This window comes from Fulmarus glacialis, unplaced genomic scaffold (assembly GCF_000690835.1).
Source record: "Fulmarus glacialis isolate BGI_N327 unplaced genomic scaffold, ASM69083v1 scaffold4387, whole genome shotgun sequence".
NCBI lineage: Eukaryota > Metazoa > Chordata > Aves > Procellariiformes > Procellariidae > Fulmarus > Fulmarus glacialis.
Genome location: NW_009221133.1, coordinates 1 through 15,031, shown reverse-complemented (window position 1 = coordinate 15,031; position 15,031 = coordinate 1). Strand labels below are relative to the sequence as shown.

General features: G+C 36.4%; 2 protein-coding genes across 2 annotated transcripts in view; one reads left to right on the top strand and one right to left on the bottom strand.

The window, feature by feature from the left end:
* Positions 1-9,355, top strand: part of COL4A3BP (collagen, type IV, alpha 3 (Goodpasture antigen) binding protein) — a gene marked incomplete at its 5' end in the record, with an annotated part of 67,983 nt that extends 58,628 nt beyond the window's left edge. Inside the window, 7 exons of the mRNA XM_009580971.1 lie at positions 2,570-2,665; positions 3,325-3,457; positions 3,572-3,642; positions 4,977-5,105; positions 5,881-6,010; positions 7,390-7,526; positions 8,687-9,355. Of these exons, the coding sequence (XP_009579266.1) occupies positions 2,570-2,665; positions 3,325-3,457; positions 3,572-3,642; positions 4,977-5,105; positions 5,881-6,010; positions 7,390-7,517 (687 nt within the window). The remainder of the gene's footprint in view (positions 1-2,569; positions 2,666-3,324; positions 3,458-3,571; positions 3,643-4,976; positions 5,106-5,880; positions 6,011-7,389; positions 7,527-8,686) is intronic.
* A 5,166-nt stretch (positions 9,356-14,521) lies between these two features.
* On the bottom strand, positions 14,522-15,027 carry MED18 (mediator complex subunit 18). The gene has a single exon (XM_009580970.1). It carries the CDS (start codon positions 15,025-15,027, stop codon positions 14,641-14,643), a length of 387 nt encoding a protein of 128 aa, XP_009579265.1. The 3' UTR covers positions 14,522-14,640.
* Positions 15,028-15,031: the final 4 nt, after the last annotated feature.

Sequence of the window (15,031 nt, the reverse complement as noted above, 5' to 3'; positions counted from 1 at the left end):
ACATTTGTTTGTAATGACATTAAGATACCGAATGTTAGGGTTCACTACTACTGTTTGTTACCTCTACACTAGTTTTATTACTGAAAGGTCATAAAGTATGTTGTTGACAAACAAAATTGGGGGTATGAGAATTTCTACTGAAGAATTTCAATATATTCACTTATCCTTCAGAAAGTAAGTCTGATATCCTGAATATGTCAATGTAGTCATAGTGACATATTCCAGTAGCGTACCAAATTACTCTAGGTGCTTGCTCTGAAGATCATAGTTTAAAGTAGAATTAGATAGGTGAGTTCATGTGTTTGCTCTTTAGTCTCAAAAACGTTGGTCAGACATGGCATTCATGCCATTAGCTTCCTTCTGCTGTGGTCCATATGTGATTGTGAATATGGAGCTTTGAGGGCTTTTAAAGAGAAGAACTTCCTACTTAATGTTCAGGCCAAGGCTGCATGGCAGTACAGGTTACAAGTATTTTTGCAGACCATTCCTGTAGCCTGCCAGGAACCCAGAGGTAATAGTGTGGCTTCCCCAGTGGGAAAGAAGCTGTGAATCTTGACTCTGTGCCTCTGAAATAGGTGCAGGTTGACAGACAGCGACCAGTGCATAGATTACATACAGTTTGGACAGGTGGTATGCACAAGGCAGTTGTAGATACTGCAATTCCTTGGTGAAGCAGAAGTAAGAAACTGTTTAGATTGCACTCCTGTGGATGACTCCTTCTCTTCTTTCCTTGCTATTCCCCTCATCCCTCTGCATTTAGCATAAAGCAAAAAGTAGCAAAAGACAAAACAAACATATAAAAGCTGGCTTTTTCCTTAATAGATTAGGAGCTAGGGGAGAACAGACATAGGGACCTGAAGGTGTTGTAGGTAAATGTTGGGAGCATGGTGAGGATTCCTTTCTGAAAGAAGTGTGACCTAGAGCTAGTAAATTGAATATTTAAGTAGTCCACATTCTTACCTGGTTTGGATTGTACTGTCATTGTTTCACTGGAAAAAAAATAAATAGAAGACTCTTTTGTAGGAAACCTGGCAGGAAAAGATGGCCTGTCTAAAAGCAGAAACACAAATCTTGTGGGTGTTTTTAGTTCACTATAACTCAAAAACAAAACAAAAAAAAACCCCAAAGAAAAACCCAGAAACTGGACTGATGACTTTTGCTTCTGTAGAGAAATATATAGTTAAAATAAGATAAACTAGAATTTCCATCCAATGGATTTTTTTTTAATGGGGTACTTTGAGGATTTTTACTTGATTCAATTACCTTTTTTCTTCCTGGTCTTAAGTGTATTGCACATGGAGTACATAGTGCAAACAGAATTACTGCTTTAAATTAAAAGTTAATTATATCTTTCAATTCTATATTATAGCAGAAAAAGATCATCAAGTATTGTTTAATTTTGCTTTCTACTTATTGTACTACTTGCTCAAATATGTTATTTTATATGCACACTAGGCTTCATATTTTTGCAAGCTGTGCAAAACCACTTATGGATTCAGGCTATTAATCTTGTGATTGTGCACTACTTAGACTAATCTTTGTGTTGGTCAATTAACTAACCTTTGCTTGTAGTGCTTTTCCTTTTGGAAAAAAAAGGTATTTCTAGTAATTCAGGAAAATAGTGTCAATCACGTGGACTTATTTGCTGTGATAAGTTTTAGCAGTCATGTACCTTTTGGGTGGAAAAAAGTTACTAAATTGTTTCCAGTACTTGTAAACATTATACAGCAATGGATACCTTATATTTTTGCTTCTGTTTTTACTTGGGGGAGAATGAGATTTGGAAAGGGGTGTGGAACTGAAGAAACAGAATAAGATTGTAGATTTAAAATAAAAATCCATTTCCTGTCCCAGCTATTTTCGTGTACATTATGTGGAATAAAAAAAATGAGGTATTCACATAACTTGATAAAAATTTATCAATATTTGGCCTTTAAGAAAAGCATACAACTGTCTGGCTAAATAATTTTCAAATTAGTATTTTATAATAGTACAGTCTCTGTATCATAATTTTTTTGAATGTAAGCATTTCTGGTTTTTTTTTCTAGCTGGCAACTGTGCAAAGATGCCAATGAAACAGAAGAGGCATGCTTTCCTCATGACTGTTTCCTTCACTGCTCTTCCAATATGACTTTTGATATGCATTCGCTTTTTTAGAGCTTGTCTGTCTTCATCCCCACCCCCCCACCTTTGTTCAGCTTTTTAAATGTTCTTCAGTGAATATCTTACAGTGCATTGTAATTCTATTTAGAGATACCTGAAATAAGTACCTGTATGTTGAAATAAAACTGTCGTAGGTAGAAATAGTGAGTTTTGACATTTTAGAGGTGCAAAGGAAGGATAGGAAGTACCCATAAAGAATGAAGTTGGAAGTTGAATCAAGCCTTTGGCTTTTGTTTCTGAAGGCCAGAATCTGCTTGGTCTTAACCTATAATAGAAAGCTTTGTTGTCCGAATTCAGCTCCTGCACAAGATTTCAAGTATTGACTTGTGGCTTCCGATACTGTACCGTCTCTGCCCAAGAAGATGGAAGAAATGAGTTAAAAATGTGTATTTTTTTTCCCTTAAAGGTGGAAGAGATGGTACAAAACCATATGACGTATTCCTTGCAAGATGTAGGAGGAGATGCCAATTGGCAGCTAGTGGTAGAAGAAGGAGAAATGAAGGTAAACGTTTTGGTTTTTGTTTAATTGATATAAGATGACATGCTGTGAAGACAGATACCTTCAGTCTGGTGGGCTTGCAGTGTTAGGTTTACGGTTGGACTCAATCATCTTAAGGGTTTTTTCCAACCTAAAGGATTCTATGATTCTCTGAGAATACTATCACTCAGCAAGTTATGCTTCTCCTGACAATAGTGTTGTTTAAGTTAGGACTGGAGTCCACAAGAGCTGCGGCTTCTAATATATTTATTCATACAAAATCCTGTGTAACCCTTGCAATAGCTTTATCTTTGCAGATTCTTCATTCTCTCCTACTTAAACTTGGTATCAAAATGATGTGTAAATTCGATGTACGAAAATGTTGGAGTAGCTGTGTTGGCTGCTCTACTGTGCTTGTATGGATCCTTGTGCACAGTGATAAATAAAGTAGCTTAATCATTTTTGGAGCAGAGATCCTTAAAATACTGATACTTAAATGTGAATTGCCATATAAGAATGTCTGCATTGGTAGGTACCAGAGAACACTGCCATGGCAAATTATTAATGTGTTAGTCTTCTAGGTAAGTGTTTTTTTTAAAAACCTGATGAAATTTTAAACAATTAAAACATGAACAGTTTTGACAATTTCTGTTCTACATTTCTTTCTTCGTGTTTGGCTATAGGTATACAGAAGAGAGGTGGAAGAGAATGGAATAGTTTTAGATCCTTTGAAAGCAACCCATGCAGTTAAAGGGGTAACAGGGCATGAAGTTTGCCACTACTTCTGGAACGTCGATGTTCGTAATGACTGGGAAAGTAAGGAACTGGTTCTTAAGCTTTGCATAGTTATCAGCAAGGATATTATTTATAACATTGACCTAATATCTGTGCTTTTTTACTGATGGATTTTTTTTCCCTCTCCTCTTTTAGCAACAATTGAAAATTTCCATGTTGTGGAAAATTTAGCTGATAATGCAATCATCATTTACCAGACACATAAGGTAATAACACTTCAGCCATATGCATACGTTACTGAGACAGTCTGGGGCATATATGTTCTAATCTTACTCTGAAATACTTTAACAGCTTAACAACTTAAAATACTGTTCAGAACAACATTTCAGAACAAGTTTTCTGTTGAACTGCAATTTTGTCGATTTTTCAAAATTGTCATGAATTGTCATAATTGCTTGTGCATGTGTCTGATAGAGCATGTAATAACAAATCAGAACTGTTTTTAATCTCTAAATATATCACTGCCAGCAAGCAAGAGTCATCTAAAGCAAACGGAAGCAATAAATCAACACTGACTACAAGGAAGAAACCCATACTACTGTATCATATGTTTGGTTGTAACAATGCAAGCTATTGTTGGCCACAATTAGTTGACATACACATTTGCATTATGAGGTGGTATAATTGCTGGTACAATATTTGTTCTTGTAACTTCATTATGTTTTATCCCCCACAACCAGTTCTGGCGTAGCTTTCCTAAAATGTTCATTTGAATTATAACCCAAGAACTGTAACTTAAAGGTTCAAAAAAAATGGGAGTGAAGTGTACAGATTCATTGTTAATCTTGCACGATTCCAAGTATTAGTATACTCAAATATTAAACCAAATATTTTCCTTTGACAATTTTACCAGTAGTACAGTCACTTTAAAACTTCTGTAACCGGGACTCGTGATTTTGAGTAAGACAGTTGTGTAAACTGTATAGTGTTGTGGTAAAAACTAGACTTTTTTCCCCCCTATTGAGTGTCAGGAAAATGGCTTTTGTATATTTTCTTGTTTTATCAGACATTTTGCTTCTGAAACTTTCTCTTAGATAATATCAGTTTACCGTATCTGTCTTACTGAAGTAGTAGCTTTTTGAAATAATATTTGTTTTAAATATTTCTCCTCCCCCTCGCCCTCTCTGGAGACATAAGTAACTGTAGATGCATCTATTTATACTTAACCACTAGTAGCTTCAGTTTGTAGCTTACAAGAATTAACTAAAATGTAAACCTGAGGTTGAGGGAACAGGAGGGGAACCACTTCTTCCTGTTTGTCTGCTGAAAAAGTCATTGCAACTTGGCTTTCTGCATTTCAAAGGCCTTAAACTTTTGCCTTAAATTTTCTAAAATGAAGCATAGCTATCTAACCTGATATCCATCTGTAAAACAGCTATGTTCTGTTTCAGTTTTGAAAATGAAATTACTAACTTGAAGGAACTTTTACTTAAATAACATGACTGACCTGTTTGCCTTGCTTATTTTTTCCTTTATGTAAGGATAGTAAGTACTTAATTTGCAAAACTGGAAAAGCTTATATTCAGGTGTTTCTCTGCAGAGGGTGTGGCCAGCTTCTCAAAGGGATGTGCTATATTTGTCTGCCATCAGAAAGATACCAGCATTCAGTGAAAATGATCCTGAAACATGGATTGTGTGCAATTTCTCTGTGGAACATGACAGTGCTCCTGTAAGTATTATTTTCATTCTATCAAGTTCTGCTTCTAAGATAACATTTTTCTATTATGTGGTAATGTGTGGGCAATACTAGTTTGAGGGAGATGGGGGTGTTGTGCAAAAATACAGTTTATTTAAACCAGGTGATACAATGACCTGATGAAGGCATTCTGAGCCAAAAGCTTTCTTGCCTTATCTCAACAGTTGGCAGATCTAAGGTGTTGCAGCAGAATGGAAGCAAAATTTCTGGAGATGCAAAAACATTTTAAAGAATTGAGGTTTTTGTATGGAATCAAACCAATAACTCTTCAGTATTTTCAGATATAGGAGTAGGATTGTATAATTGTAGGTATGGAATCTGTTAAACCTCCATCTTACACAGTTCGGCCTTGGTTCTGTCAGATAGTAGCAATGATTGTTTCCTTTGAAGTATTTCTGTGCTGATTGCTATGACATAGCCTGCTTACAAGGGAAGAGTTACTAACTGACATTTGTAAATGCTGATACATTATTCTTTAAAGGTTTCCTTGCTCATTTGTCACAATAATTGAAGTAATTCACTTGTTGTGTGTATTAAGCAAGCAGAAACCTGATATTCTTTCCCTACTCATCATGTACCTTTAATTTCACTCACATTCATGTTACATCCATGTAGTGCTGGAATGCAAACTCTCAGAAACACAGCTTCTGGAGTGTCTTAGACTTCATAGTAAATTAAAACGTTAGCAATCAAGTATGCTGAAACAAATTTAGTTTGAAGCTTACAAATGTTTCATTTTTTCTGGCAGCTGAACAATCGCTGTGTCCGTGCCAAAATAAATATTGCTATGATTTGTCAGACGTTAGTAAGCCCACCAGAGGGGAACAAGGAAATAAGCAGGGACAACATCCTATGCAAGATTACATATGTAGCTAATGGTAAGTCTAAAATTTTTCGGTATGACATTCATGATGCTAATGACATTCATATGCTAATTCTGGGGAGCTGAATACTGGCAAAAAAAGCTTGATGCAGTTTTCTGTTAAATTTATATATAGCATCACACTTGTGGTCTTCATGTTCAAAAAGACTCGAATTGATGTGCTACATAAAGCAGTGGATGGGATCACTCATTGTGTGGCATTCTGGGAGGAATAAATGGAAGTGGTGTGTAGCTCAGTCCTAAGTACAGAACCTAGGGGTGCAGGAGGGTGGGCAGAAGAAATGTCTGCAACTGGGATGACTTGTCATGGCTTTTAGTTTCATTAGTAGTATGGTTTTTTCATGTATTGCTGTATTTGTTTTCCCCGATTCATCTTGTTAGGCTGAAAAGCTGCTGGTAGTGAAGATACAGTTCTTACCCTCAGTGTTAAGAAGGAGCAAATACGTTCTGTATGAGGATGTTTGCAAGCTATATAATCTAGTCTACGTACATTTTTTATTTTTTTAACTGATAGAATCCTTGGCATTGAATGAAAAGTTATCAAAGCCAACCTATTGTTACTGTACCCAGTATTTAGCAGTGTACTGTAGTGTTGGAGCTACATACTTACTAGCTCCTCTCCTGCAGCTACAAAACACTTCCAAGAGTTGCTCACCTGCTTATTACTTTTAACCACCTATTACATGGCTTACTAAAGAGTCAGAGTCTGAAAAATTGGTTCAGTCAATCTTTGCCATATAGGAGTGATATAATTTGTATTAAATCCTGTACAAATAATACTATATGGTGTTAAACTGTGGGGTAACCTGCTTTGTTTCCTTTTTAGAAGTTTCCCAATTACTTCAAAAATACATTTTCGTTGATAAATTCTGAATTGTGATTATATGGGAAGTAGCAGCTTTTTCAGCAAAATACTTGCTCTGTGAATTGGAGTGTATTTTGTTTGAAATGCTTTAAAAATAATTTGTAAGACATTGGCTATGTAGCAATTCTGCAGACAAATGCAGCAGTTACTGAGAAACTAAGACTGACTTACGTTTTTTTTTTCAATAAGAACTAACTCGAGTCTCTTTTTCTGTTGTTTCTTGGAAGTCCTTAGAGAATATCACCTTCCATTTGGATATTCCCCAAAGACTCAAAACACATCATGTTTAATGTTTTCTAAATAGTGGCATCATAGAACTGGAATGAGCTTGAGTATTAAGTGTAGGAAGTGCTACAATACAAGCTGTAAGGTCATAAAAAAAAATCTGCTGATCATTATTCTTTCCTGTTACCTCAGAAAGAGTTGCAGGAATAACGAACTTAAATTTTCTTTTCTAGCCTTTAGCAGATTTTCTGTATTTCAGTGTCTGTCTTCCTGTCTACTTCTAGTGAACCCAGGAGGATGGGCGCCAGCATCAGTGTTACGGGCAGTGGCAAAACGAGAATATCCAAAATTCTTGAAGCGTTTTACATCATACGTGCAAGAGAAAACAGCAGGAAAGCCTATTTTATTCTAGTATTAGCAGGTATAACTTAGTTTTTTCATTCTTGATTCACTGCTGTAAATTTAAGGCCAAACAGAAGTATCCAATCTAGAAATGTCTTATGATTAGCGTGAATTCAGTGCTTAGTTTTAACATACGTATGCAATATACTTTTTAAAACATTCAAGTAATTCGTGTGTATTATTAGCATGAAAAATAAGGGCTGCACAAGTTATCAAGTATTAGTTTTTGTAGACTTCTACTAGTTTATCTTGCAAGTTTTTGCATATATGTCTAGTTTAGGTAGAAGTATAAAAGGATGAAGTACTGTTATTTTTTCTCAGCTGGCAGGCATTTTACACTTGTTCTGAAAAGAATACATACGAAGTTTCTCTAGAGCCTCATGAGCTTTTGATATCTTAAATTCTACTTATAATTGCATATTTGATAGAATATGATGAAGGTCAAACTATTCTTTGATATTGATAGAATAGTTTTGATCTAGGATTTTTATTAATGGAACTTTTTTGACAGACCAGTGTTAATAACTAGAGTATTTAAAAGGCTGTGACTTCAATTTTTAGCCTTTCTGATGAGCCTAAGAAAGAAAATGGATTTACAGATGCTTTCTGAAGTCAGTGGCTGTATTTTAATGGTATAGGTCATTGGGCTAATCTAAAATTATTTTAACATTTAAATGATGATACGACATTAGAAGAGGATTTCTTGATCACTTTTGGGGCTGTCTGAATCTGTCAGACATAAGCTTTAGTGCTAAGTAAGGCTTTGCTTAATTCTTGGTAGTGTAGATTCTTGCTCTGTGTGTATAACTGTAGTATCAAGCCATCGAATTCCATTTGGTAGTTCTAGCACACAGCATGATCTGAAAATGAGTTTTTATCACTTTTTCTATGCATGATATAAGCTACCTCTATTCTGGGGTTCTATTTATTATGTCAGACTCCAAAAGTCTTAGTGATTTGATCCTTCTGTAACAGGTAGCCCTGTAACGATTCACATTTTTAATTGTATGTTATTAGAGATCTAGTGAGGTGAACCTTTAAAAACAGAGCTGTCATGAGCCAACAGTTCAAATGTGATCATAGCAGTGCTGATACTATTTAAGGTGTTTAACAAGTTCTTGTTTTCCTATTAGTGTTCAAACTTTTCAGTGCTGTATTTTTGTCTTTGCTTACCTGCAGCGATCGGAACAAGACTGGGTGAGCATTCCACATTGGAGAAGTGACCTTGCATAGAGCACTCCATGCTGGAACGAAGGATCTACAGTCTTTTTATGGCCCAAGTTCTAGGCTTTGTATACTGAAGTGAAGAAGTGTGTGACACCATGAGGCTGAACATTTAACACTAGCTCTCTCCTGCTAACTTTTCTTGCTGAATCAGTGTGTAATTATAAATACATGTATTGATAACATGTATATGGCTCTATTTTTATTTGCTTGCTTTAGAAGAGGAAGAACGTGTCCAACTTTGAATCACCAATGTGGGGTACTGCTTTAATTTTAAACAACTTGCAGAATTTTCCCTGTCAACCTTCCTAAGATACTCACACAGTTTTTGTGCATGTCTAAAAAGCACAAAAGACAAATGCACATATAGCATACTGTATGTGCTTTATATGCACAAAAATCTATGTGATATTTTGGGTGGGAGGGAGGAACTTTAGTAAAGCCTAGGTGACTTACTGACAGGTTTTGTTTTGCTTTGTATAATCATAGTTCATTGCTGCTGGTTTCTATAATGAATCATCTTGTTACATAGAATGTCAGTTAATAACTGAGGGCTGTCAATATCCTTATGACTTTGCCTTTTCTATTGTCTTACTCTTATGAAGATCTTTGGTTCTGAAGGAGTAAGAGTGTGAAAAGCTTTATTTTTTTTCCAGATATCTTTATATTTCTATTGTATTTTTTAGTTATGTAGTATGTGCTACAGAATTTTTGTTATTAAACATGATCCAGAAATATCTAGGAGGATTCTGTATGAGAGGGCAAGAGACTGCCTCAAAGCTAGAAGTCATCTGTCCCTGCTATACGTGGACTGCTTTTTTGCATGATACCCAGGGCTTTCCTGAAGCTGTGAGAAGGTACATTATAATATTTATTGAAGTAATTTGGACTACCTAAGACAACATTCCCAGTCTAGAATGAGGATGAGTACATTATTTTTAGATCCTGCATGTGTTTTCCTCATCTTAATAAAGCCATGCTATGAGGTTCGTGTAGAAAATTACTTGCCTCTTGGTCAAAAACCCATCAGAGCTATAAGGATGTGTAGCTCCTATTGGAAAGTTCCCTTTAGTTGCTGTGAGAATGTCAGATATTTGCCTGCCTTTGATTCTGGAGATGCTTATTAGGAGAGGACTGTGGCAGACCAGTACTGACTTTGGATCTCTTATCCATGTCCTGTAGATGAACACTCTTCAGAGACTGCTCCGTGTTTCACTAACCTGTGTATCTCGAGAAAAAAGTTTCAGATATATTTTTTTCAGAAGAAAGTTGAAGGTCTTATTTGATATAGTATAGTAGGTGCCTGAAAATAAATATAATATAGTAACTTCATGAAGATTTGGTAAATGATTAAATGTGATCTGCACAGTGTTGAAAAACTTTTATCTGTTCATTGTCTCTGTAGAGATGAAATTGTTCATAACACACGATTACACATGCATGCAGATTTCATGCTCCATAACTCTTCCCTTTTTATTTGCCTTTCTTTAATGGTGTGCATGGAATATGCCTTATTACAGAATTATTCTGTTAATTTGAATATGTAGAAAAGTGCCTATATGGTAATGCTAGTAAGGCAAATAAGATGAAAATTTGTACATGTTTACTGTATCACCAGTGAGCATTTTATATAGCGATGTTAAAAAAAAAAAATCTTATACCTCAAATGTACTTAATCTTTTTACAATCAACTAAGCAATGGTTCATTCCACCATAGCCACTGATGGGAACTTTAAAAAAAAATCCAAAATACAAAGAGTTTAACTCCTTATTTGCTGTTTCTGGTAATTGTTGGAACACAGGCGAGTTTATTAATTTAATTGGATAGCTTTATTTTACAAAGGTATGGAAAGTTTACAAAGCAGTATATAAACTGGTATCATTAGTTGCATTTGCACTAAATGTGATGTACTTTTGCAATTTATTCTGTAAATAAAATTACACTACAGATACTATTTGTAAAGAATACGTTTTACTTTTAGATAAAGGCACTGGTACTTCACTACAGCTAGCCCTGCCCAATCAAAGTTGTAAGAGGCTTCTTAAAGAATGTGGAAGGAACTGCAAGATTGAGAAATCAGTAGTAATTGATCTCTTTAAAAACAAATGAAAAAAGGCAGTTCTCTGTAGGCCTCTCAGATTGTCTATGTGCAAGTAGTCATTAGATCCTTTCTTCTGGAAGAGATCTTACTTTTTTAGTTTTGTAAAATTTGCCCTGTCTCTTGAGCCCATCCATCTTTTCAGTCACTCCTGTGTGACTGTGTGCTCCGAGTTCACTTTTTCCTGATAATGGATCGGTAGTATTTACACAGCTGTGGTGGTCTTTGCAGAAGCAGCTCCTGACTCTAGAATACACATTTTTAAAAGCTGAACCAATCTGAAGGGCTGAGAATGCAGCAGTCTTCTCCATCAGATACCGTTCTCTGAATATCTGTGTCCGACTGGAGAATTTGAATGTTGCCAAACTAGATCTGAAGGAAATGACTTGCTAGAACTTGTATTGGGAATGAGGATGAGATGGTCGTTCTTATCCTGTCTGAGAACCTGAACATCTTATTTTGACAAATTTACCTGTGAAAAATGTGATGCACTTTTTGGAAAAAAAAAAAAATGACCTTTTACTTAATTGGGCTGAGCTGGCTTATCTGAAGTTGCGCAGATTCTCTTTAAACTAATCAGATTGTCCACCTGTATTTTTGTCAAGTTGTACAGATAACGCTGTATTTGAATGGCCACTGTTCATCTACAGACTTAAAACATGAATCATATTTTTGAGTACCTTGAGTGTGTAGAGTGTAACTGTTTGTTCTATAATAGCTTTATGATCCTAATGATAAGTTTTAAAAATTAAAAGAAGTTGGCTCTTCCATGTTACAATCACAAATTTAAAACCAGTATTTAAAAGTGAAAAGTATTAAAAATTATGAAGAAAAATCCTGGTTTGTAGTTATTTTTAACTTTCAGTGCTTTGGAGAAACTTATTTAAAACATTTCACCTTTTAACCAACTTTTAGATTATGTATAAAGCTATATACAATATGATAATGTATGGGGGAAAAAAAGGAAAGCAGTTTGCTTGTACTACTTGAAGTTACTGAGATGAAAATTCGAATGTCACATTAGTTTATATATTGAAAAGCTCATTTTGTGCTAGCATATCAGAGGCATGTTAAAAGATGTTCCTGTACAGTGTAGTCTTGAGCACTTCCAAAGCATTTCAGCTCTTGTCTTCCTTTGTACAGAATTAACATCATTATGGAAGTTTCCACGGGAAGAATAGAGATCAGGACTGAGGAGTGCCAGAGGATAAAGTTGTGGCTTTTTCTAAAGTATGAAGAATTTTTAAGAACTAAGATGAGCTTCTGTAGAGTAAGCTTTCTTAATAAGCAGAAGTAGCTGGTGCCTAATGGATCAATAACAATCCTACCTTTATTTGTTACGCAGGGATTTCTACATTTTATATGGTAATCAGTAACGTTGTAGAAACCTACAATACATATATAACTAAATATAATTTGACCCTAGATAATGAATGATAATTAGTTGGGGTTATGCCATGCAATTTACCAGTGTGTATTACTGATAGTATTGCTATTATCTTTAGTCTCCAGCTATAACAGCTAAGTTTCATAGGAGGAGAAAAGTGTATTTCATTAGATAAAAGAAAGGGATACACTTCTTGAGCTGTTAGGTGCCTGGAAGTGTCCATTTTTCTTCAGCTGTAACCACTGATGTAGTAAGCCTTTTTCCTCTGCACATCTATCTTCTCTATGCATGCACTGCAGCTAGAATAAGGAAGGCTGGTAATGTGGATTGCTGTGATTTTTAAGATTTAAATTAATTCTCCTTAAAAAGAACTATTTTAAATGATTATTTTTATTTTTGAGAACTTAGACCAAGTCAGACCTATTGTCATCTAAAGTGTAAAAACTTCAGTTTAATTGGGAACTTTCCATTCAGTCTCCTTTTGCTTGAGCTGGTCTGCCTGAAATTCCATGTGGGATTTTCGTCTCTATCACCATTACACTAACATCAACCTTCTGTGACTTGTTTGCCCCTCCACTTAGAAAGAAGCTTGGAAGGTAAATTACCAAGTGAGTTCCTTTCAGATGCAATGGGAAGGACCTCCGTACTTACTGTTTTCTGTGTGTCTTTGTACTTAAAACTATGTACCCTTGGAAAAGCTAGCATACAATGTTCAACTTTTCTGATCCATTGGACTTTCAAAATTCAGTGTCACGAGAGACAAGCCATGGAAGTCTGTGGCAAGCGATTCCTAACCAGTGTTACAGTGGCAGGATATGACAACAACCCTGAGGATTCCCACCTGCCAGGGTGGGACTGCAACTGAATCACGGAGCAACCCAGCAAGTTTAGCTCCTGGGTACAGGCAGAGCTCTGGGACCTACCCCTGACCCCCTGGGAAGTTACCCTCTGTAACAGTATCCTAAAGAATTCCAGACTCAGAATGGAATTCCAGACTCAGTGCTGTCTGATGAGATGAGGGCGAGTCATGCCTGAGTACGAACAAAAGAATTGTAGGTGTGTCCATACCCTCCAGAAAATATTTCAAGTCTAGGTACTGAGCAGTCACACAGGTCACCTCGTGGCCTGTACCCTGCTGGAAAATCGCTGCTATGCAGTCAAGGTAATGGCGTTCTCCAGCTGGTGTTCAAGTATTCGGTTGTCCCCATGCCCCTTATGTAGAGCCTGCCTCAGTGGAACAGTCGAGACACTGCGCACGGCGAGCACTAATCCAGTTGTCATGGCTTACCTTGTCCAAACTCCAGCATTGAAAATGCAGCTGTTAACTTAAAAGGCTTTTTCTGAAGCTTTTTGTGGGAGTGGTCTTTGCCTTTGTTACATATAGAGTTGTGTGGTGCTAAAGGGAGGCAATGTCTCTGACAGAGGTTGGTGCATTTTAGTAATGGGTAAAACGGTTGCCTTCTGTAAAAAACTTGAGAAATCGAAATAAGCTTTTTTATCTTTGTTGTTTTTGCCAACCTTTTTTTGTTTGAACTGTATTTGAAAACTCTCAAACCTAATTCAAATATCATTGAAGTGTAGGGAGGGTAACTAACCATCCTACTATGAAGAGAGGTGCCAAACAAAATCATCACTAGTTCAATTGCAGCTCTGTGATGCTCTTAATTGTTTAATGTGTCAATTTTCAATATTGCTGTTAAGTGTGAGAAGTCTAATAATAAAAAAACCCATGTAATTTACTGCTTTCTCATTAACTAAGATTGCTGTACCCAACTTTAGTGAAAAAGACAGAACAGCATCACAAGATTTGAAAACTTCTTGCAATTGTAATATTGCTAAATTGTTTTCCAATTCTAACTTTGGTTATATCAGAAACAGTTTCACTACACTATCTTGTGTCCTAGGTGTTCCTGTTACATATACTATTACTTTAGTATTCTGTTGTAAACAGGTGTATGCTTGCTCTTTTATACTGTGTAGTTCCTGGGTTTATGCTTGTGTTAAACCACACCTCCTGCATTAAAGGATATTAACTTCATGTAGAAGAAAAAAGGATGACTGGGTAGTACACATGAATGGTGCTTTTAAAAAAAAAAAAAAAACAAGGAAGGATGAATTCCAGTAAGTCCGATGTTTTTGGAGTGTTAAAAAGCATATTGCCTAAGAGGTATCTCCCCAACAGGAGAAGGAAAACTACCACTATTAGCATTTATTGATGTTTTGAATGGCATTAATTTAAAGAAGTGTCCGCTTTTGTTCACATTCACGAGTGAAGGGAAAAACATTCAGTAATTGACAAAACATTGATATGCAGTCCTTTATTCCCCTCTCCCTGTTTTGATTTGCCCACGAAAGGCATTTTAGAAAAACGCCCTCTTCAGGAACACTAACAAAACCAATGCCTTAACTGCCCAGCTTTTCAATCACATTAGCCTTTTGGGGTCAATTTTTTCCAGGTGCACTAGAGGCTTCAGTTGCTCAGCAAAGTTCCTCATGTCATCAGAAACGACGTCCTGTCCTGCTGGCGCCACCACGTTGAGCTCCACCAGGTAGGAGAGGGAGAGCGGCTCAATGCTCTCCGTGTTGCCCGGCATCAGGATGCGGAAGATCTTGTACACCACGATCTTCATGATGCCCTTGCGGAACACGTGCCCTTTGGCCACAAACTCGTGGTCCATGCGGAAGCCCATCTCCACCAGGAAGTCTGTCAGGTTGTCCGAAGTAGCGATGTCTACGCAGTTGCGCACCAGGGCGTGGCGGTTCTTGTCGCCTATTTCTGGCTGGCCCAGGTAGCGCAAATGCCAGGGCATCCCA